The sequence below is a fragment of the Urocitellus parryii genome, chromosome 4, assembly GCF_045843805.1.
Source record: "Urocitellus parryii isolate mUroPar1 chromosome 4, mUroPar1.hap1, whole genome shotgun sequence".
Taxonomy (NCBI): Eukaryota; Metazoa; Chordata; class Mammalia; order Rodentia; family Sciuridae; genus Urocitellus; species Urocitellus parryii.
In genome coordinates, this window is record NC_135534.1 from 100755294 (window position 1) to 100780464 (window position 25171).

A 25171-nucleotide genomic window follows, 5' to 3' on the forward strand; every position below is an offset into this window, starting at 1 on the left:
AATATTAATGTCACTAACACAACACTCTGGAAATGGCAAAATTATAGCTTCAGAAAAAAAGTGGTTGACAAAGCCTGGAGGTGGGAGAAAGGAACTGACTACAAAGGGGCAGAGGGGATATTCTAGGTTATAGAAAGGTTCTCTATCATGACTATGATGGTGGTTATTTGATTATTTATTTATATATGTCAAAACATATTGGTGGGTGGGCTGGAGATGTGGCTCAGCGGTAGCGCGCTCGCCTGGCATGCGTGCGACCCGGGTTCGATCCTCAGCACCACATACCAACAAAGATGTTGTGTCCGCCGAGAACTAAAAAATAAATGTTAAAAATTCTCTCTCTCTCTCTCTCTCCTCTCTCACTCTCTCTATTAAAAAAAAAAAAAAAAAAAAAAACATATTGGTGGGGCTGGGGATATAGCTCAGTTGATAGAGTGCTCACCTTGCATCCATAAGACCCTGGGTTCAATCCTCAGCACCACAAAAACAAAAACATACTGGAAATACACCAAAGAATGGTGACTTTGGGGATGTCAACTGTACCTCATTAAATCAGACTGTAAAGAGATTAAAACTGTAATTTAAGTTTCTCTAGGAGTCCCTCTATCACCACTCCAGGAATACAGATAGTATTCAGAAGAAAAAGAACTATACTATGGCTACTCCATATAAGGTTCCTTACTGCCAAAACAGTAGGACTTTCACCTGCAGTCTACAACTCAAATCTTGGTCCAGAGATCAGAACCATTATTTACATTACCTTGGAAGCTTGTTAGAAATAAAAATGCCTAGGCCCCAACCCAGATCCACCACATCCAAATTTGCAAATTATCAAGACCACAAAAGATTACATGTTCATTTCTACTGTTGCATTACATCAGGAGACAATCAACCAGAATCTTACCTGTCCATATAAATAATCTGAGGAAATTCCAGCTTATTATGAATTTTCTCTGGCTGCCCAAGGGACTGATTGAACTCAAATCTGGAAAGTTCAAAGGTCAACACTGGAGGTAGTTTTGTAAACCAACGCTATGTTCCGGGATGGAATATGAGAAAAAGTAACACTAATTTTAGACAACAGCAATAAATTTAAAATACCCCTCATCAAACTTTATTCTTGTGATATAGAATTATTCAAATCAAGCTCATACTAACATTTTTTATCCCCAATATTAAAGGAAAATAAACACTTAGAATCATGCTCTAAGAGAATATGATTAAACAGTTCTCAAGATTCCAAACACCAGCCAGTCAACAGCATTTTATTCAACCATCACTCTTAGAAATAACTGCCCTGAGTATATGAATTGACCAAGCATCTATACAATTCTTTCATTAAATGAGTCAATCAATATTCAAAAACAAGGTTCAAAAGCTGAAGAAAACAGCCTAATCAAAGAATTGGAAATAATGATCTAAACAGCTTACAACTAAGGAGATAACTGCAGGAATCATCTAAGAAGACGAATTTTTTTTTTGATTTGCATTTCTTTTTTTTTTAGAAGACTAATATTATACATATATTAAACACTATTTATACTCTATTATCCATAATTCGAATTCCCTTTATGTCTAAAAAGGAAACTTGAAATAGCTTCATGATTTTATGATTCCTCAAGATTCTGAAGGGGAAAAAACAACTCTAAATTCCAATGTACAGATATCTCATAAGAAAGCAAGTGAAGGGTTGGGAATGTAACTTAGTGGTGGAGTGCTTGCTTTTAGTATGTTCAAGGATCTGGGTTCAATTCTAGTAACACACACACACACACACACACACACACACACACACACACACACTCTTCTGTGTGAGACAATCAAGTTGATCTAAAATGGTAGGGTAGCTGTTACCTAGAGTTTCAAGGAAGAAAAACACTGACTTAAAAAGTTCAACTGTCACTAATCCTAGGGAGGAAAGGCATTTCTGTTTAATTCACCTGTATGGCAAAGGTTCCTATGAACAGCTTCAAAACCATTATTTTGCTAATGGTACAAACAGTGTTCCCCCTTCAGTTGATCTGTTGGCACTACAAGGTGCATCCAGACAAGACTGACTACCCAGGATTAAATCTAAAAATAAATAAGCATAATGACTTGTTTTCATAGTTTCAGGCCTTGAATATTGAGGCCTGAGTAGCTAGTGGCCACTCCCTCTCTTGTGTAAGAAAATGCATCAGGCTTACAAAGATGCTAGGCCTCCTGGTAGAACTTCTTTCCTTTGAAGGCTGGAGAGACAGTGCTTTCTCAAGAGTTTCAACGCAGCTTAATGAGAATACGTGAAGGCTAATGTTAGGCTCCCTAGAGTTTAAGAAAGCGCCTTCTTTCCCCTACAGTAATTCCTGAGTTGGACTCTTGTACAAGCCACAATTTTGCCTCACAATTTTTAGAGGCAAACTATGTTGTGTTGACAATCATGCTACAAATAATTCTAACTCCATTGGAAATGTAAAATATTAATTACTCCTGCTCCCACTTTCTTTCCAACCCACCAAAAAACAAAAACAAAAACCCCACATAAATAAATAAAAGTTAAATTTAAAAAATTGTAAACGTAAAGGCAGAATTTACAATTGAGAACAATAAATACCATAATAGGGAAAATATTCTAAATGGCATACCATAGGAGTTAATCACTGTACTTTTACCCTCCGAAAATATGGAGGCAGTGGGTTCTCCCTACTCAGGTACAGGTAGGCTTCAACAAAAAGAGAGAAACTTGATCATACTTAAAATATCAGAAGCAGCATATAACCTTTACATGATTAACTCAAATTCATAGTTTTAGTGAAGAATTTATTTATCAAAGCACTGAGAAACACTGACTCAAATCAATGATGAGAGACTTAAGACAAATTCAAACTCTATTCAGTGTAAAGTTACTTAATATGTGATGGGAAACTAGCTTGCCTACATGTTCAGTCCTACAATTAATTGGTTTTGTCATCAACAAAGCAAGTAAAACTATGCACCTTACCTCTTGTCCATACTTCACAGAATGCTCAGAAGGAAGAAGCTCAATGTCACCCTCCACCATGGCCCCTTCCAAACATTCGTGTAAGTTGTGATAACCGTTTACCTGGAGGGGATACTGGCCAAAGGTCTCATTGTTACAAAAGGGCTTTCCTAGGCAAAAAGAGAGACACCTTTTTAAATGCCATCACAGACAATTAGGTAAAAACTACTTTCTGGCTCCAGACAGACAGTAATTTCTTAAATTTAGCAGCCTTCCAAGTTCTGGTTGGTAGTGCACTTCAGCCTGGTGGGCAACCTCTAATGTGCCAGTAGACCCAGACCTGGACAATCAAGAATTGCTGCCAAGGCAAAAACGAACAGATATGCCTATCTATATCAAAGACTATCCCACCACTTGTGAATTAAGTCTTGCCAGGAATACCCTTACCTGACGGAGTCCAAAGATCTAGATCCAACTATCAATTTACAAGAGTAAAAGACAGTGTTAAGTGTATCAAGGGAGGAAACTGATTCATAGTGGGGTAGGGAGGGGGAGTATGGGAGGAATAGAGGAACTCTAGATAAGGCAGAGGGGTGGGAGGGAAAAGAAGAGGGCAAGGGATTAGAAAGGATGATGAAAATGCGATAGACATCACCATCCAAAGTACATGTATGAAAACACGAATTGGTGTCAACATATTTTATGTACAACCTGAGATATGAAAAATTGTGTTGTATATGTGTAATAAGAATTATAATGCATTCCACTGATATTTATTTTTTTAAAAAATCAATAAAAAAAATCAATCAATCAATCAATGTATCATGGGAATGCAAACAGTAAAATTTCAGGCTCTGGGAAAACAAGTTTCTCCAAAACATATACTTCAAGAAAAAAAAGGGGGGCTGGGGATGTGGCTCAAGCGGTAGCGCACTCGCCTGGCATGCGTGTGGCCCGGGTTCGATCCTCAGCACCACATACAAAGATGTTGTGTCCTCCGAGAACTAAAAAATAAATATTAAAAAAAAAAAAAAAAGATTGCCATTCTGGGAGCTGGGGCTCAGTGGTGGAGCCCTTGCTTAGCATGTGTGAGGCACTGGGCTTGATTCTCAGCACCACGAAAAAATAAATACATAAATAAAGTTATTTAAAAAGAAAAAAAAATGGAGGCAGTCTATAGATATTGAAAGGAGACTTAAGACATCCAATGAATCACATTTGTATCTTGATTGAACAAAAACAAATACAAACTTTTCTTTAAAAATTATGCAATGAAAGCCAAGAGTGGTTGCTCACATTTGTAATCCCAGAGATTCAGATTTAGGTAGGAGGATTGCAAGCTCAAGGCCAGCATGGGCAACTTAGTGAGATCCTGTCTCAAAAAATAAAAAGGGTCCAGGAGCAGTAGTGCACACCAGTAATCCCAGCCCTCTTGGAGGCTAATGAGGATCACAAGTTCAAAGCCAGCCTCAGCAATTACAAGGCACCAAGGAACTCAGTGAAACTAGTTTCTAATTAAAATACAAAATAGAGCTGGGGATGTGGCTGAGGGGTTGAGTGACCCCTGAGTTAAATTCCCAGTACTGACTTCCCAAAATAAAATTAAAAAATAAAAAGAGGTAGGGGGTACAGCTCAGTGGTACAGTGTCTTAGTTCAATCCCCAGTACCACAATCAATCAATAAATGAATGAATTGGGAATTTAAATACTGACTAGATATCTGATATTTTAAAAAATGCTACTTTTGGGAGAAGTAAATGGGTTCTATTTTAAAACATTATCAAGGGCTAGAGGTAGCTCAGTGACTGAGTGCACACTTACCAAGCATAAAGTTTCTGTGTTCAATTCCAAATAAATAAATAGATAGATTGATTGACTAATTGATTTAAAAATAAAAAGACTATCAGAGTAAAAGTAAAATGGGGTTAGATGGAGAATGACTAGCTGTGGGCTAATGCAGCTATTGAATTCAAGAGGCTTTTTGATACTGCTCTATTTGTATGCCTTTAAAGTTCTCCCTGGTTTAAAAAAAAAAAAAGAATAAACATTATGTGTCCAGCATGCAGCAGGCAGGCCTCTAGAGTTGACGAGTATTTCTGGAAGTTTAACTTAATATAACTTTTTGAGATTAAATTATTATATCACAAATATCAACAGAGAAAATGGAATTAAGATCACTGTGCATCTGATATTAATGCTAAATTGGACTGTGCAAATATTAAACAATTTATATACAATATAACAACTATAAGGATTGTGCCTGCTTTACAGTTAAAGAGATTGAGGAACCAGGAGCTCATATAATTCCATAATTCCATAGACACTAAGAGGCAAAACCAATATGCAGACCTAGGTTTCTCTGACTTTCAAGTCTATTTATTACACTACCTCCCTAAGAGGACAGAATTATAAGGATATGGTAACAGGTCTAGAATTAACATCTGAGGCAGAAAATTTACCTTCACGAACCCCTTCAGTCAGGAAAGTACCGTAGAATAGCTGCACCATGGGATTTTCAGATTTGTTCCTAGGGTTGCTGCTTTTTAAAAAGGAAGACAATTCTGAATTTATTGTGCTACACAAAACCCAAGCATCATTCAAAAACAAAAGTAGTGCATTTTTATCAATCACAAAGAACCAGCCCAGGTATATTCTACAATAAATAATGAATTAGCTCAGCTGAAACATTTATTGAACAATATGCTTGGCACTGCGCTGAAGACACAAAGACAATAAGGCACGATCCCTGGCCTTAAGGAGCTTTAAAAAAGTCTATTAAGGGAGTCACACATGCAGACAAATACATGTATTTGTATGCACTATGTGTGTGTGTATACATATGTATACACACATATATATCTGTATCTATCTATGTTCAACGACAGATGTATACAAAGTACAGAAGTAGTATAGAGTAAGAATGAGCTCCTATGCAGCATGGTTTACCTTTTTTGAGATACATTTTATAGGCACAGGTTATAACTTCAATAAAGGTATCAGTTAGGGCCCTTTAGTAAAAAAGTTGTAGGTTAATGGGATTGTCTATATTCACAGAGGAGGAAAGCCTAAGCGATAGGGATATGTAAGAAAAAGTTCAGCGGTTATCCTGTGAGGCTTGGTAAAAACAAAAACAAAACAACAGCAGCGATTTCTACTTGAAAAGAATGATTTTCCCCCATATCAGTATTCTCAGTGGCCACTGTGAGTTGGAAGGATGTACAGACCCTCAACACTCACTTAACATTAACAGCCAGCTGGAATGCGTCCTCCAACCAATCCAGGAGCTTGTGTGTGAATTCACTCACATCTTGCTATAAGAGAGGCACAAATTGCATAAGCGTTAGATGCAATAGTATACTTAGGGAAATGAAAGCTTGCCCTTAATCCCCCCAATGAATTAAGATTCTACTACTAGGAAGACATTTATTTTTTAGGGCCAAATGTCACAAAAATATAGAAATAAGGAGAACCCAGCGACCAGAGACAAAACAGAAGGTGCATGAAGCAACCTCTGACTAAACTGTGCCTAAGATACTGGAATTCTACCACTTCCAACGGCATCTGATTTTGACAAAGAAAAAACAAACGAAATCTTCTAAGTAGGCTTTTTTTTAAGGCTCAAAGAACAGACTGTAGTATTCCAGAACAACGTGAGATTGGAACAGAGAAAGGCAACTTTTATACAATGTTTTCAGAATGCTATGTAGCTGCAGGAAAAAAAGTTTTTAAATGTATGTGATGAAGAAGCTGATCAAATAGTGACAGTTCTGCTTTTTATTAGGAGGTGTGAAAGGAAAATATTAATATCTTAAAAAAAAAGAGTGCTCAGAAAAGCTACTAACCTCAGGTGTAGATGATTTTAAAAATAGCATTTCTATCTGGGGCATCCTAAAACAAAGGTACAGGGTCACTTTTCTCAGTCACCCTTTGCTACGGCTCACTTTTAGATATTTTCCAACCTCCTTCCTTTTGCTTCAATCTCTGAGTAAGTCTACTATTCTTTTTTTTTACTTCTTTTTCCCTTAAGAACTGCAAACAACCCCCTACATAAAACACATTCTCTTCATCTCTCTGTCTCCCAGGTGCATTCTTACCACCTGTTCTGTGAGCAAAATAAATACAAAAACTAGCACCCATAGTCCTGCTTAGTCATGTTCACAACTTGTCACACATTTGAAATAAGCAATGTCATGGTAACAGTAATAGGACATGACTTCTAACTGGAGAGCTTCAGAGAAAATGAGAACAAGGTTCCTAGTTAGTACCTGTTGTTCCTCTGAGGATCGGAATGCTCCCTTTAGCAGATCCAGGGCAGCAGAAGGGTCTACAAATTTTCGATTTGATCCCATCATCAGAGCAAACAAATACTGAAGCTCTTGCATAAAGACGATATTTCTCTTTTCCTACAGAAAATACAGCCATATGTACTCTTATAACATCTTTCTTGGAAAATTAAAAAATATAAAGAAAAGAGTTCTAAATAACTCTAATTCGTATTTACCTAGTTCTAGGTCAGAGTCTCAGGCCTCAAACTACGTCACAGAGATTCTAATAAGGACTTGCCTACAGGTTTAACTCGAAACTGAAAAATAATCATATAGAAGCCAAAGAGATAATATTATTGGAAAGACAGATACATCCATTTTCTGAAGCTTCTGCTTTCCCTCTGTCAGAAGACTGGATTACACTAAGGAGAAATCCAGGCAAGGTTTAGATGGCTGGGAGGAGACTACGCCCTATGGCAAGAGCAGACTAAAATCTCTTCTAATAAGGTCCAAGCCTCTTCACTGGGTTGTCTATTCTGCATTGTTTGACCTGAGCAGTCAATGGCAGAGGGAAGGACACTACACATAAAATAGGTGTTCTGAGTGTCCCCATCCCAGGAAGCACTGCTGAGGCTAGCAGGTGGCTTATCACACTTTCCTGGAAGTGTTTCTAACTTCATTCCTACTTAATTTACTATTTTTGCAAATCCTTATTTCTTATTACAAATAAGGAAAACAGTCACTTAGAAATGAAAACAAATATTAGCAAGAGCCAAAGAGAATTATGGTCATCATCTTGAGTCAAAAATTTAAAAGGCTTTAGGATGAAAGGAGCTAAATGAGATAAAGAAACTCCTCAGCAGAAGCTTACCGTGTGGCTTCGGCATTTTTCAAGAACATTTTGTGGAAGATTATAGCTGAGAACAAGTCTTCGAAATTCAGGCAACTGAAAGAGAGACTAAAAGAAAGAAGGAAATGAAGCCATAGCCTTTCATTCAAAATAACTGCTGCAGCCAGGCACAGAGGTGCATATCTGTAATCCCAGCGTCTCAGAAGGCTGAGGCAGAAGGATTGCGAGTTTAAAGCCAGCCTCAGCAAAAAGTGAGGCACTAAGCAACTCAGTGAGACCCTGTATCTAAATAAAATACAAAATAGGACTGGGGAGGGCTGGAGTTGGATCTCAGTGGTAGAGCACTTGCCTAGCAAGTGTAAGGCACTGGGTTCGATCCTCAGCAGCACATAAAAATAAATAAATAAAATAAAGATATTGTGTCCATCTACAGCTTAAAAGAAAAAAAACTTGGGCTGGGGATGTGACTCAGTGGTCAAGTGCCTCTGAGTTCAATTCCTGGTAGCCCCTTTGTACACCCCACCAAAAAACAAAATAACTGCTGCAAAAATAAATATATAAATAAAATACACCTATTTCTTTCATTTATAAAACTTTCATATATAAAACTATGTATAAGTGTCAACCTAACAAATCTTATTCTGTTATTTCTAAGGAAATAATAGAATATACACAAAAATTAACAAGAATGTTAACCCTTAAAGGTTAAAAATATATAGAAACAAACTAAGGCCTATAAGGAGGAATAGATTAAATAAATTATACTACATTTATACAACAAATGATTAAGTAATCATTAAAATATTGTAGTACTGGGCATGGTGGTGCACACCTGTAATCCCAGCGGCTCAGGAGGCTGAGGCAGGAAGATGGCAAGGTCAAAGCCAGCCTCAGCAATTTAGCGAGGCCTGGGGTCAACTCAGCAAGACTCTGTTTCTAGATAAAATAAAAAAGAGAGCTGGGGATGTGGCTCAGTGGCCAAGCATCCCTGGGTTTAATTCCTAGTACCACACACACACACACACACACACACACCCCCAAAAAAGCAAAAAACTGTAGAAGCTGACCACAGTGGCACATACTTGTTAATCCCAGAAGCTCAGGAGGCTGAAACAGGAGGACTGCAAGTTTGAGGCCCTTAGCTACTTAATGAGACCCTGTCTCAGAATAAAAAATTTAAAAAAAAGTTGGGGGGGACTGGAGCTATAATTCAGGGTGCCTCTAGGTTCAACCCCCAGCACCAAAATAAATAAACAAACATTTAGAAAATTGTTTTCATGAAATGGACTACACAGCAGTAAAACGAATGAACAAGAGCTATGTGTATCAACATGGATAAATCTCAGAAATATATTTTGTGTGAAAGAGTAACAGAAAAATGTATAATACTGCTTATGTGAAGTTTAATTACACAAAACAATACTTAAGGGGTTGGACTTGTGGCTCAGTGGTAGAGCACTTGCCTAGCATGTGTGAGGCACTGGGTTCAATCGCCAGCACCACATAAAAATAAAATAAAGGTATTGTGTCCATCTACAACTGAAAAAAAAAAAAAAAAAACCAAAAAATAATACTATATATTTTTTGTGGCTACATACATGCATGGTTATGTCTGTGAGGGAGGGAGGCTGTGGCAATTGGGACTCAACAACACAGGGATCTATAATACTCATCTCTACAATAGGGTGATGAGTATAGCAGAATTTGCTACTTTCTGCTTTATTAAGAATATTATATTTTTTAAAGTTTAACATTAGACATGTCTGGCTGACAGGACTGAGGAAAAGAATTCTCTGTTTATTATTTGTAAATCACATATTCTTCTATTTTTTTAAGTTAATTTTAAAAATTCCCTTGTATGAATGTAATCTCTAACTCCAGCATACTCTTCAAATGAAAACCCCTCCAGCCTGCAACATTGAAACTCTTGAAGCAGCATCCTGGCAGATAGTAAGGAAACTTTGGAATCAGAACTAAGTAAGATATTTTTCAGTATGCCAAAACCTCAGGTGTACTTCCTAATGTCAGATAAAGAATCAAAACTGCACATCTAACTGGAGCCCACCAACTAGCTCTCCATCTGCCCTCACCCTCTTATTATCCTCATGGGCGGCAGCCAAAATAATGCAGGCACATTTGAGCCCTGCTGCTCCAGCACAGTTCCACATGGGGCCAGGCCAGCTGTGTGGTTCTAGCTAGCCTCAGCCATGCTGTTTCTCTCCTCTTTCCACCTCACCCTCCACACACACATCTCCATCCCTATTGTATATATCCCTACTGTGCCAGCGACCCTACCACACTCACCAGAGTTTCTGTTCTACATGAGGAAAATGGCTTTACAGTCTCAGCTACCTCACTCTACCTCATCATCATCTGGCTTTCCCTGAAGAGGCTATCATTATTTCCCACTGTCTCTCCCAACCCCCTCTTTTCAGTACTGGGGCTAAAACTCTGGGGAATTTTACCATAAAGCTACATCCCCAGCCCTTTGTTTAAAAAATTTTATTTTGATACAGGGTCTCATTAAGTTGCCCAGGTTGGCCTAAAACTTGAGATTCTCCTGATTCAGCCTCCCTAGTCATGGAGATTACAGGCATGTACCACCAAGCTCAGCTAAATGACCACTCCAAACTTCCACTGCTCCAAACTACTAAGAGATTTGAACCATCAATTTTCTGATCTGAAGTCTGATGCCTTATCCATAGGCCACATGGTTCCACATCATCACTACTCTTTAAAAACCCAAAAAACTATGAGCTAATATGACCCATTATCAATACAGTTCTCTCTCCAACATCGGTTTACTCTCCTGTGTTTTTCGCATCATTTACACTCTTCTCCTCGTCCAGTCTGATTCTTTGTCTTTTCTTAAGCATTCACATCCAATAAGTCCCAAGGCCACTGGACTCTACCTTGGGATACTATTTATAACCACTTCTAATGAAACCCCATCGCTGCTCACCTGAATCTGTGTAGTCTGCCTCTAGAACTTCCCCTCCACCAACTCAATGCCACATAGATTCCTCTGATTACCTCTAATGACAAAAATTAAGTTGATTTACTGAAGACTGACATCTGGTAACAGTTCTCCTTGTTACTCCAAGTCCTGCATTTTCCTAGGCAACTTTAGTCAATATCCACTCCATGGGGACATCTGAAGCCCTGCCTTCAGATGATATACCAATAATCCAAGCCGTTTTCTACTTCCATGGCTGCTAGCCTGATCCATGCTATCATTACCTCTCAATGGAGGAATGCAATGGATCTCTGTCCTAGCATCCTTGCCGACTTCACTCTGCTCTCACCACAGTAGCCAGAGTAGGCCTTTCAACACTTGGGTCAGAGTTAACCACTCTTCTGTTCAGGACCTTCCTATCTGGTAAGATTCACCCCTTTGTTCTTAGCATCCAGTAACTTGGGATTCTTGGATGTTCCATGAACACACCAAGCCCACTTCCACCTTAGGGCTATTGCTGTATGGATTCCCTTACCTGGAATTTTTTCTCCTGATCACACATGACTCTCTCCCTCACCTCCTATGTATCTACCATTGGCTCCAATCTCATCCCCTCAGTGAGACCTACCTAACAAGTTACCATTTTTTCTTCCTCTTCTGCAACAATTCCAATCTCCTTTATTCTGCTCTTCTATTGCACCAGCCACAATCTAACACATTATAGGCATTTATTTAACTAGTTGATCATTCGGCTACTTTTTAGTCTGTTCATCTTACCTCATGAGAATTGAAATTCAATAAAGGTACAACTATTTTTTGTTTTGTTTCCTTCCTATTATCTTAAGAGCCTAGAATAGTGCTAGGCATAAGGTAGGATGTTCTACTATTTGTGAAGGGAAATCATGCACATTCACGCAGCACAGAGATCTCTAGGTTTCATGAGAATCTTATCAATAGTGTCATATTCCTCCACTCCAGTTTTACTTCCACATTCAAGGCCACACACCAAGGATATGTCAACATCTGAAAATGTGCAATTCTTAGATCAGATATTCAGAAAATCCCCAAAACTCTCCGTCCACAACGCATCTTCTTACTCATTTGTTCAATTACCCACAGGACACCTGTTCCTTGCTTTTACTAGGGATCCATGCAAACTGATCTTGTCCTTGCTCCTTAACCATTAGTTCTTTATTTAGTGCTTTATTTCTCCCTCAAGCTAGCTTTGATCCCATGCTTTTCAATACCCTCATTAAATTCTCAGACTGGCCCACCACAGTCCTTTCATCAGGCACCCAGTAAATCCTTCAACCTAAATGAATTGAATTTTCCACTTAAAAGCTTCGTAGTGTTGCTAAGGCAAAATCCTGATAAAAATAGGACATAGTGATATCACTGTTTGTTTAAAGTCAACAACTTCAAACAAACTCTCAAATTTCTTAAAATTCTACTACAGGCCGAGTATCAATTATGCCTGGGATCAGAAGTGTTCCAGATTTTTAGGTTTTCTGAATTTTGGAATATCTGCAGACTTTGTAGGCTGAAGTATCTACAATCCCAAAATCTGCAATCTAAAATGTCCTGAAATGCTCAAAAAGTTTTGAATTTTGGATTTTGAATTTTTGGATTAGGGATACTCAATCCATATTATACTCTAGTGCCAACTGGTTTTCACATCATCTCCAACAACTATTTAAAATTTTCACTCCTTTTAAAATCTGACCATGATAGGACACAGTGCAGTATGCCTGCAACCCCAGCTGTTCAGGAAGCTAAGACAGGAGGACTGCAAATTCCAGGTGAGCCTCAGTAACTTAGAACCTATGTTAAAATAAAAAAGGCAGGGTCTGTTACTCAGTGGTGAAGCATCCCTGGGTTCACTTTCTAGTACCCCTGCACCAACCCTGCCACATACAAGCCATTTCACACATGAATAAATTTAATATAAACTACTTTAATTCAATTTAATTTGTAGACATCTTTCTTCCTTCTTCCTTCCCCTATTACTCCCTTGACCTAATCCATTGTAAGAACAATCTTTTCCTGTCTACTCTCAATCTTGGAGCTCTCATGCTTTTTTAGAAGCCTTACTCTGTTATCCCCTGTGTCTACTGGATCTTTTTAACATTTCTCACAGGAGTGAAGGCTGACTCCAGGCTGGGGATATAGCTCAGTTGGTAGAGTTGGTTAGTTAGTCTCTCCCCCACTGCCCCACTCCACAAGAACTCACTGATGTTCCTAATTTCACATTATCTTTGGGCAGTCTATTCTCAACACAGATGCCCATGATCTTTTTAAAGCAGAAATAGGTTTGTATTAGTCCTCTGCGCCAACCTTCCAAAACTTTCCCATCTCATACACAATTCTCAAGTCCTCCTCATGATCCCAAGCTCCTGACTGCCCCGCTTCCTGACCCCATTACTTCCTCTACTAACCCACCAGTTCTAGCTCTTCCTCACATGTTAAACAAGCCCCTGAGCCTGTATTACTTTACTTGCTATACCCTCCATGTGAATGTTCTTTAGGTAAGCAGCCCATTCCCCCACCACCTTCAGACTACTACTCAAACACCCATCCAAACAGAAAAGCCATCCCTGTCCACTCCACTTAAATAGTACCTCTTCCCTGGTAACTGAACCTTCTCTCAAACCCTCACCTCATCCTGTGTCTTTATAGCACTTAAAACTATTTGACACATGCTTTATTTGTGGCCTCTTGCTGTTTTTTGTTTCTGCAATACTGGGGATTGAACCCAGAGTTTGGCGCATGCTAGGCAAGTGCTCTACCACTGAGGTATATCCACACATCCTCACTTTTTAAATTTTTATTTATTTTGTAGTACTGGGAATTGAACACAGGGGCACTCTACCACTAAGTTACATCACCAGTCCTTTTATTTTTTGAGACAGTCTTGCTAGATTTTTGAGGGTGGCCTCAAACTTATGATTCTCCTGCCTCATTTGCTAAGATTACAGGCATGTGCCACCACACACAACTTCCAACTCTTTTTTGGGGGAAGGGGGGGCAGTCCCACTCTTTCTTTTCCCCCTTAAAGAAATTTATTTATTTATTTATTGTGTTGTTGGGGATTGAACCCATGGCCTTGCACACGTGAGAGAAGTACTCTACCAACTGAGCTATATTCCCAGCCCGGAGTCCCACTCTTTTAAAAGTAAACTCCATAAGAGTAGGGACTGTTGTTTTATTCAATGTTATTTCCTCAGTGCCTAAAATAAGGCTAGGTGTACTGTAAGCTAAATGTACTATGTAAAAGCAGAACAAAAAGATTCTATTTTTCTGACTTGAGCAGCTAGATAGATACCATGTACCATGATGGAGACAACTGCAGACAGGTATCAGGAGTAGCTATGTTAAGTTTAATATGCCCATGAGATACTTCTGAAGAGCCTCTACTCTCTAGGTGCATGCATCCACTCCCTTGGTTTTACTATAATCTATAAGGCATTGATTCCCAAAACTGCATCTGCAACCTACACTTTTTTTCTCAACTAGAGTTCACAGTTAACTGCCAACATGGTATCTCCCTATGGATGTCTTACAGGAATACCTCAAACTCAGGATGTCTAAACCAAAACTGAAATTCACTTTTTTTTTTTTTTTTTTTTTTTGTGTGTGTGTGTGTGTGTGTGGTGCTAGGGATTGAACCCAAGGCCTTGTGCATGTTAGGCAAGCACTGTACCAACTGAGCTATATCCCCAGCCCTGAAATCTACTCTTAAAACACAAATCATTTCTCCTCTAGTGTGAAATGGCACTATTTATCCACTGGCTTACTCAAGCTAGAAACCCAACTCTCTCTTCCAGATATTGCTCACCAAAGCATACAGATATGACCACTTCAAGGATGTTTTACTTCAATTCTCTCACAACTTCTGCCAGTTCCCTTCTCTAATCTGCCTTCATCTCCTCTCTGGTTACCCAAGACAGCCTCTCAATAACTTATTTCTCCTTGTTTATGCTCACTCTGCTGTAATACAGTAGTCACTTATTGCTGACCCAAAACACTTATTCAATACATGTTCAACCATTTTTTTTCTTTCTTTCTTTCTTGTTATTTTTATTTTTTTCCAAAGTTTGAACTGATCCTAAGGGTGCTTTACCACTGACCTATAGCTACATGCCCTTTTAAGATTTTGAGACAAGAGTCTCAATAAGTTGCCCAGACTGCCCTCAAACCTGTGATCCTCCTGCCTCAGACTTCCCAGTTGCTGGGATTACAGGTGTGTAGCACCATTCCTGGTTAGATTTCATTTTTAGTATTGCCCAGTTTAGACTTAGAGCATCTAAATTCAAAACACATGAAAGCAACCAAAACACAATAATAACACAGGAAAAACTATCCAGTTTTACATACCTGCTTTAATTTTTTTTCAAGTTATATCTCACATTTCAGTTTAACAAATCATAAAAGTATTGCCAGAAGACACAGCTGTCTTCTAAAAATATCATACCTGAATGACAGCACTGAACCAGCATGTATTGCCAACATTTTTCAGCCCAACTGGCCAACCATCAGCTCTCCTCCAGTCATTTGGATTGGGGTTTTCTCCCCAGACTTCACAGCGTTTTCTCTTTGAGCGTTTAATTTCTGCAGAGATTGCCTCATGCATCCTATATTGTGTCAACATACCACACATCAAAAAAGAAAATACTTAAAGAATAATAGAGTATATGGAGGATGCTGGTGACCTTTCATAAATCATTCAAAATGCCCGAAAAATTAATTATTGGGTAATTATCAGCTATATAGTATCTATGGGAACTACAAAATGTAGGTGAAAAGCAAGGATTAAACAGAAACTTCAATCCTTCCATCACAGGGACTATGACTAATAAGGTCCATATGGTTACTATATTAAAAGTTTTCCATTTTAATCACAGCACCCTAAGTGCTTGCCATTGAAAGAGGAAAGAGAGAAGTGTGGTACAGCTAAGAGTGACCAAACTGCCCAGCACACGACACCCTGTGGTATGTTTCTCTGAAAGAAACAACTCAGCAGTGCAAGAAAGTAAGCATGTTCAGAAATGACAGTCCACCACTGGAAAAGGATGTCTGTAAACAGCACCAAGCAATCATCAAATTAATACCAATTCACACAGTATATACCCCAGTCACTTCTGAAGCAGGATGGTTGAGTACTAAATTTCATTTATTTCTTTTCTTTCTTTCTTTCTTTTTTTTGTTTGAGACAGGGTCTTACTAAATTGCTGAGGTTGCCTCAAATTTGTGATTCTTCTGCTTCAACCTCCTAAGCAGCTAGGATTACAGGTGTGCACCATGACATATGGCTGATAACTTTCAACTGGAGTATAAAAACCCTCCTCACATTTGGTTTTAAATGTAAACCAAACGGTAAAGCACGCTAATGTGCACTGCTTCTCCTAAAAGCAATTTGACTCAAGTGCCATTAAAGGAATTTGGTGGAATTATTCCTGAGTGGCATGCACAGAGCTGTTCGCCTCTGACCTACACATAAATGTGGGGAGCATAGAATATAAATTAAAGCAATAACCTGTTAAGCTCTCTTTCATCCGCTTGAATTTTCGGGGACTCCAGCAGACTCAAAGCGATGGCAGCCTGAAGATCATCTTTGTTATCATGAGTCAGGTCTATCACTTCTATAAAATAAATAGAAATTTAATTAGTCCACACCACGAAGAAAACTGCCCTTCTGTCTGCAGTATTAAAAAAAAAAAGTAAAAACACTCCCCAAACAGATATACTCTCTAGCTGTCCCTATAATGGCTCATCTGTGTAAGAACAATTTCATTACTCTGTCCAGAGTCAAATGAATAACTTAAATGCTACACTGTAACCTTATACTAGCCAACAGTACAGAAATAAGCTATTAAAATGTAGGAATCAAATACCCTCTTCTAAAGTGTCTTTCCACATAGTGAGAAATAAATCCCACACCTGTAAGTTAAATACATAGCCTCTATTTATCATAAAAAATTCACTAAATATAAAACATTCAAGGAACAGATTTTCAATGTCACACTAACTATTTCATTCATACTAACTATTCAAAATGGAAAACATATTCAACTCATTTTAGGAAGTTAGCATAATAGTATACACATAAAAACCTGTCAACAACAGTAAGAAAAAAATTACAAACTCATAAATGACCACAGGGACAAAAAAAACCCAAAATATTAGAAACAGAATTCAATAATTCGATTATCACTCCTTTTTCGTGGGATCAGGGATTGAATCCAGTATACTTTACCACTGAGCTACATCCTGAGCCCTTTTCATTTTTTAATTTGAGATAGTGTCTTGTTAAGTTATTTAGGGCCTCACTAAGTTGCTGAGGCTGGCCTTGAACTTGTAATCCTGGAAGTATAGGGGGACACCCAAGCATGCCCATCTGTTATGACGCTTTTTATCATGGCTTTAGAAGTCCTAACTAGTACAAAAGGAACTTAGAGACTGAACCAAGTGCAGTGGCACATACCTGTAATTCCAGCTATTTAGGAATCTGAAATGGGACTGCTTTGAGATAAGGAGTTTAAGACCAGTCTTAAACAATGTAGTGAGACATCTTAACTAACTAACTAAACACATACATACATACATACTAGATAATAAGCAAAGCAATAATCATCCACAGATGATAACAATCTACAAGGGAAACCCAAAATTATCTATAAAAAATAGTTCTAATTAGTGACTAAATTTAGCTCAGTGGTAGAGTGGTTACCTGGCATGAACAATATTTTAGGTTTAATCCCCAGCACCACAAAAAATAGGTGAATAACAGACCAATGTATAAAAGGTTAAATTAATTTCTATACACCAGCAATGAAGAACATTTCATCTAAAATGAAAGACAGTACCTATAGATACACAAAACTGCACTAATCAAAACTGTGCCAGGCACAGTTGTGCACACCTGTATCCCAGCTTCTTAACGAAGAAAGTTCACAGATTCAAGGCCAGCCTGGACAACTCAGTGAGGCCCTGTCTCACAAAAAAAGGGGGCTGGGGATATAGGTCAGTACCACACACACACACACACACACACACACAAACACAAAAGATCATGCTACTTGGCATACAATAAACATAAAGATCATCAGTAAAGTAGCAGAAGGGAAGAGGGAAAGGGAACTTGGGCACACTGAGGACTAAAATGGAATGTTGAGAGCCACAGCCAAAGGGGCCCCAGCAAACTTCCAGCTGCCAGCAAACTTCCAGCTGCCAGCAAACTTCCAGCTGCCGGCTGATGCTCACAGTGGCCCCAGCAACATCTAGCTGATTGGCTCCTCTGCGGTGATGTTCATTGGGCTGTTTCCCTGCCCTTCAGACTACGGAACTGCTCATTGGGGGACTTCTTTGGCTCCGCCCACGCGACCCAGCCAATCGGCCTCAAGAGCAGGAGGATTGTGGGAGGTGGAGTGGTTTGTGTGGTGAGAGGCTTGTGGAAGCCGGTGGTGGCAGTTGGGCTCTGAGGGTTTTTCCTGAGGAGCTGTTTTGCTTGGCGTTTGTAGTTCTAAAAATAAAGTTAGTTTCTTTTGACAAGTGGCTCCTAAATTGTGCCCAGCCAGACTGCGGCATTTGGTGGCCCGTACGGGGAACGAACCCGCGACCTTGGCGTTATCAGCACCAGTTATGAGGATCGGCAGCAACAACTTGCATATGATCCTGGTGTATACTCACAAATTGCTGTAGATGCACTTAAGGCATGGAAGACTTTACAAGGACATGGAGGTTTACAAGGTCAATTATCTAAGATAATACAAGGAGCTAGTGAACCTTACGCTGAATTTGTAGATAGGCTTATTCAAACAGCTACCAGAGTTTTTGGGAATACAGAACAAGCAATGCCATTAATAAAACAACTGGCTTATGACCAAGCAAATCGTTGGTGCAGAGATATCATTAGACCATGGAAACAGGAAGATTTAAACACATATATTAAATTATGTAGAGACATTAATGAACAAGAGCAAGTCATGGCAGCTGTAGTAAAACAGGCTTTAGATGCCAGAGACATTAATGAACAAGGGCAAATCGTGGCAGCTGCAGTAAAACAGGCTTTAGATTCCAGGCCAAGAACATGCTACAATTGTGAACAAACAGGACATTTTAAAAGGAATTGCCCCATAGGAGGAGGGTTTAACAAAACTAGGTATCAAAGGAGTAGAATACCGGGTATTTGCCCACGATGCCGCAGAGGAGCCAATCAGCTAGATGTTGCTGGGGCCACTGTGGAGTAAATCAAATTCCATGCATGTATGATTTTGTCCAGCAATGGAGTAAATTTTGATTTACTCCAGCAATGGAGTAAATCAAATTCCATGCATGTATGATTTTGTCCAAATGAACTTATTATGTATAATATAATGCTCTAATTAAAAAAAAAAAAGCCAGGCATGATGGCATATGCTTGTTGGAGAGTGCTTGCCTAGCATGCCCAAGGCCCTGGGTTCAATCCCCAGCACCAATAAAAACATAAAAAACTTTTGGGGGCTGGGGAGTGACTCAGTGGTGGAGCGCCCACCTAGCATGTGCAAAGCTCTGAGTTCAATACAAAAAATTTAAAGAAAATTAAAAATAAAAAATAAAACCTTTGGGCTTCAAAGGACACCATTAAGAAAGTGCAGTCAACCCACAGGAGAAAATTTTTGCAAAACGTGTCCCTGAAAAGGTACAAATGCACATTTGAGGTCAGCCTCAGCATCTTAGAGAGATCCTGTCTCAAAATAAACAATAGCGAGGGCTGGGATGTGGAGCTTAGTGGTTAAGCACCCCTGGGTTCAATCCCCAGGACCCAAAAGAAAGAAAAAGAACAAAGAAAATGAAAAAAGAATGGGGTTATCAGAGGCTAGGAGGAGGAAGGAAAGAGGTTGTTCAATTGGTATAGTTTCACATTTTTTAAAATTTTTTTATTTGTTTTAATTAGTTACACATGATAGTACAATGATCTTGACATATCATACATTTGAATCAGATGGGGTATAATTTCTCATTTTTCTGAGTGTACAGGTTTACAGTTTAAGGCTAGCCTGGACAATTTAGGAAGATCCTGTCTCAAAATAATAAATAAAAAGAGCTAAAGACATAGCTTAGTGGCAAAGTAACCCTGGGTTCAATGCCCAGTACCACCAAAAAATACATGTTTCATATACACATACGTATTATATGTTATAGATATTATATGTAATATATGCTGTGAGTTGAAAATTATTATATGTAGGGCTGGGGATGTGGCTCAAGCGGTAGTGCGCTCGCCTGGCATGCATGCATCCTGGGTTCGATCCTCAGCACCACATACAAACAAAGATGTTGTGTCTGCCAAAAACTAAAAAATAAATATTAAAATTCTCTCCCCCCCTTTAAAAAAAAGAAAATTATTATATGCATATATACACATACATACATACATACATAGATGTACATATATATATCCACACATACACACAGCAGCATTATTCAGAATAGCTCAAAATTTCAAACAGGCCAAATGTCCACTTATACCATCTGACTCAGCTGGTGGTTCCTTCTTCCCAGAAGCCTCCTTGGCTTTCAGAGTACCACCCTCCAGGTTTTCCCTCCATACTCATCACCTCCCTAGACTGGGAACATTCAGCTGCTGAAATTTTACCTTTTCTACACCACTTCCTTGGAGACTTGGCTCATTAATCGCACACCTTTACATAGCATTTCCTGATTCCATGCTTACCTAGCTCTAGTCAGGATCTCTCCCCTGAACTTCACACCTGGGTCTCCTCACTTTCTGGACATCTCCATCTGAATATCAGGTATTTCAAACTTAGTATTATCAGAAATGATCCCTTCATCTTCGTCCTAAACCTGCTTCACCAGTGATTATCCCTCTTAGATAAGTGCAGCTCTATCTTTTCAGTGATGCTCAGGAAAAAAAACAAAAAACAAAAAAACCTTTCTCTCACAATCCTTATCTCTGCAGTAAGCAAATTCTATGGATTTTATCTAAAAAGCACCAGACAGCTGTTAGAATGCAAGTACTTCTCACCCATCCACAACTGCCTGCTGGCCCAAGCCTCCATCACCTGAACAGCCTCCCGAATGGTCCTGGGCTCTCTGACCTGACTCATGGCTCCTTACTACCCTCTCCTCCACATTCTATTCTTAACACTGCAGTCAGAATGGCCTCTAGAAAATGGAAACCAGCTTACCTCACTCTTTGTTCTAAACTCTCAAGGGCTGTCCACTTAACTGGGAGTATCAGCCAGCACTTACAAAGGATGCACATGACTCACCTCCAGTTCCTCCACTGTTCTTTTTATAGTGGGGACTGAACTCAGGGGTGCTTCACCACTAATCTAGATCCCTAGTATTTTTTATTTTGAGACAGAGTCTCATTAAGTTGCTTAGGGCCTGGCTAAATTGCTACGGCTGGGCTCAAACTCGGGATCCTCCTGCGTCAGCCTCCAGAATTGCTGGGATTACAGGTGTGCACCACCACATTTGGATACTCCACAGTTCTTAGTGCCCTCCCAACTCACTCAGCCTCAGCTTGGCCTTCTTGTGGACTTAATCCCCAGGACCACCAGAGTGTCTGGCACATAGCTAGTGCTCACTGATTAAGTACTAAATAATGAATGAATTAAAAAAAAAAATTTAGGGGCTGGGGTTGTAGCTCAGCGGTAGAGTGCTCGCCTGGCACGTGCAGGACCCTGGGATCGATCCTCATCACCACATAAAAATAAATAAGTGAAATAAAGGGCTGGGGATGTGGCTCAAGTGGTAGAGCGCTCGCCTGGCAAGAGTGTGGCCCAGGTTCAATCCTCAGCACCAAAAAAAAAAAAAAAAAAAAAGTGAAATAAAGGTATTGTGTCCAACTACAACTAAAAAATAAATATTTTTTTAAAAATTTTTAAGCTCACAATTATGCCTGCTACATAGCAATGACTCAAGAGTTAGCTATTCAAAGGGTTGATAGGCTTTGTAGAGAACTCATACACACAAATTTTGTGCAAATTCATAGAGAGAGAGACCTACTTGCTAATACTTCTTTGTTGGCAGCACTCCCCTCTACTTCAGATGGTTCTGTAGCAACAGTGTCTTGACTGGGCTCCTTAACTCTCTCATCAGTGAGCAGGCTGACAGCCTGAGTGATGTCACCATTACTGGCCTAAGGGGAGAAAAACAAAAAACATTTCAAAAGCAAAGAATCAAAGTGTAAGGTAAGTAGAAAGATAGTTTGGGGGTTATACCTCCCTACTACGGTGGTGACAATGAGTAAGTCTAGGTGTAACTCTAGGTATAAGGTAGACAAAGCAAGTATGAGCCAGGTGTGGTGGCGCAAATCTGTAAGAGGCTGAGGCAGGAGGATCACAAGTTCAAGACCACCCTGGGCATTTTAGTGAGATCTGTCTCAAAAAGAATGAGGAATGTAGCTAAGTAGTAAAGTGTTTGTTTAGCATGTAGGATGCTCTGGGCTAAATCCTCAGTGACAACAACAACAAAAAAAAAAAACAAAGAAGAGAAAAAGTATGGTGGAGTACAATGAGTCTAATTTGCTTGAAGGTATAATCAACACCCAGTTACAGGAGTTAAGTTTCTATGCTCTGATTCCCATAACATGCAAACAAAAGCAAAATCTTGATGTATATTTGTCATTGTTTCAAATCTTATTATTCCTGATTTCACAAAATAGTTCAAGTTCAATGTGTCAAATGAGAGCCGACAAGTAACAGAGATTCTGAAGAGTCAGCCTCTAAAATAATAAGCAGTTACCATATTTTATAATAGATATAATATTGGTTTTTGAGATAGAAGGATTGAAAGTTTAAAGCCAGCCTCAGCAACTTAGTGAGGCCCTAAGCAACTTAACAAAACCCTGTTGCAAAATAAAAAAACAAAAAGCATTGGGTATATGGCTCAGTGGTAATCCTAGGTTCAATGTCCAGTACACCCCCAGATATATATGTATATGCAAATTATTTATAGCACACGCTTATACATATAGGTTTGGAATTTTCCATTAGAAAAAATTTCTGGGCTGGGGTTGTAGCTCAGTGGTAGAGCGCTTGCCTCACATGCATGAGGCCCCGGGTTCGATCCTTAGCACCACATAAATAAAAATAAAGATAATGTGTCCATCTATAAATAAAAACAATTTAAAAAAAAGAAAAATTTTCTAAGGGCTGCAATGTAGCTCAGTGGCTTTTGCATTCACAAAGCCCTGGGTTTGACCCCCAGTTTCAAAAAAAAAAAAAAAAAGAACCCCACCAAAAAAAAAGATTAAAAAAAAGAAAAAATGTCTAAATTTACCACAGTATAGTGAAAAAACTGAACATCACGTACCCATCACTTTGCTTCAACAATTATCAAGTCATGATCAATCTTGTTTTATCTATACTGCCTACCCCTTCCCAGGCATTCTGAAGCAAAGTCTAAGCATCTTATCATTTCACTGGTCAACATTTTAGATTGCATCTTTTTAAAAATACAGGCCACAAAGTCTAAGAGTAATGATATTGTCAGGTGCTTTGGCGCAGGCCTATAATCAGTTTGTAATCCCAGCAACTCCAGAGGATGAGACAGGGGGATTGCAAGTACAAACCCAGCCTTGGCAAATTAGCAAGGCCCTAAGCAATTCAGTGAAACACTGTCTCAAAATAAAAAATACAAAGGACTAGGGATTTGGCTCAGTGGTTAAGTGCCCTGGGTTTAATCCCCAGTACCAGAGGGGATGGAGGTGGGAGGGTATTTCCTTGACTCAAATATTATTTGGTTTGCAGGTTTCAATCAGGACCTATATAAGGTTTGTACAATGTAACTGGTTGATATGACTCTTAAATCTCTTTGACTTTGTAGGGTTTCTCCAAAAGTGTCCCCCATCCCTTTACAATTAACATACTGAAGAAACTGGGCCATTTACCTGTTCAATTTCTGTCCCTTATGTGTATTTTTATTTTGGCATAAAGATAGCTTGAACTGACACAAGTACTATACAGACAACTATTTTAAAGGCTGTTGACTAAAAGAGGTCTACAAACCAACCTTTAGAGCTTCGTGAAGAAAGGAAGGATCTTGAATGCCTGTGATTTCTCTCAGTTGATTTAACAGCATTTGGCAGCTCTATATTTGAGATGGGGGAAAAAAAGACATGTCAATCAGAAAATAAAACTGGGCACATCTTGGATAGATAGGCCTGAGACATGCATTTTTTACTCTGAAGAACTGACAAGATCCATCTAACAAGGAACTGACTGCCAGATATATCCTGAAATGCCAAATCTATTAATTTTTTAAAAGCCTAATCAAGGCAAATGCCATGGGCACTTACAAAATATGAAGAAAAAAAAGTAAAACTACCAATAAATAAAACATTTAAAAATGTAGTAGTTTAGCTGAATGGATGCTTAGGTTTTGCTTTCTGTAAGTGTGCATAAATAGGTCATATAAGGAGTCCAGGGAATTTGCATGGATATGAGGAGCAGCTATTTTAAGCTTGACTGCACATGCCACTTGTGTGTGTCATTTTTCACTGACAATGTTTCCAATCATATAACTTACAAATGATTAGTACCACCAACATCATATTTAAAACTTCAGAGCTGATTAAACAGAAGTATAGCTAAAGTTAGAGTTTTCTAAATGATGAAATATTTATTCCAAAAGAATGAACTATGGTTAAGCTCAACAGCTTTTCTTTTAAAAAAGAAAAACATGACAAAGAAAAAAAAATGACCTATGAAATGTGTTCTCTTCTGATATGCATCATGGAAAAATCTAACTAGGGGGCTGAGGTTGTGGCTTAGTGGTAGAGCGATTGCCCGGCACGTGTGAGGCACTGGGTTCCATCCTCAGCACCATATAAAATTAAATAAATAAAATAAAGGTATGTGTCTATCTACAACCCAAATAAAAAATTTTAAAAAACCTAACTGGTTAACTTTAAGCTATAAGATACGTTTTTAACTCCTTTTTAGCCTTAAAGTCTTTCAAACTATCAATTTATATTGTTTCTCACAGTCAAAACTTAACACAAAATACTTATTTACAAGTATAGCTTGATTTAAATAACTTGAGACATAATGATCTTTTAGATGCATATTAAAAACAATCAAGCTCAAAATTAATTCAGTGAAAAGAAATCTAATTTATACCACGACTAAGGTGAT

At 38.7% G+C, this 25171-nt stretch overlaps 1 protein-coding gene across 5 annotated transcripts in view; it reads right to left on the minus strand.

Annotated features, from left to right (window-relative positions):
* The window catches only part of Usp28 (ubiquitin specific peptidase 28), a 69443-nt gene that overhangs the window by 25752 nt on the left and 18520 nt on the right, over positions 1 to 25171 (minus strand). For 3 of the 5 annotated variants that reach the window (XM_026392615.2, XM_026392614.2, XM_026392611.2), the window contains exons 2-11: positions 24048 to 24125; positions 22041 to 22173; positions 16561 to 16666; positions 15499 to 15658; positions 8093 to 8179; positions 7222 to 7359; positions 6194 to 6267; positions 5416 to 5495; positions 2978 to 3126; positions 905 to 1032 (exon numbers count right to left, since the gene is read on the minus strand). In XM_026392615.2, the coding sequence (XP_026248400.1) occupies positions 905 to 1032; positions 2978 to 3126; positions 5416 to 5495; positions 6194 to 6267; positions 7222 to 7359; positions 8093 to 8179; positions 15499 to 15658; positions 16561 to 16666; positions 22041 to 22173; positions 24048 to 24125 (1133 nt within the window). The remainder of the gene's footprint in view (positions 1 to 904; positions 1033 to 2977; positions 3127 to 5415; positions 5496 to 6193; positions 6268 to 7221; positions 7360 to 8092; positions 8180 to 15498; positions 15659 to 16560; positions 16667 to 22040; positions 22174 to 24047; positions 24126 to 25171) is intronic. The other 2 variants (XM_026392616.2, XM_026392612.2) reach the window with 1 other exon arrangement.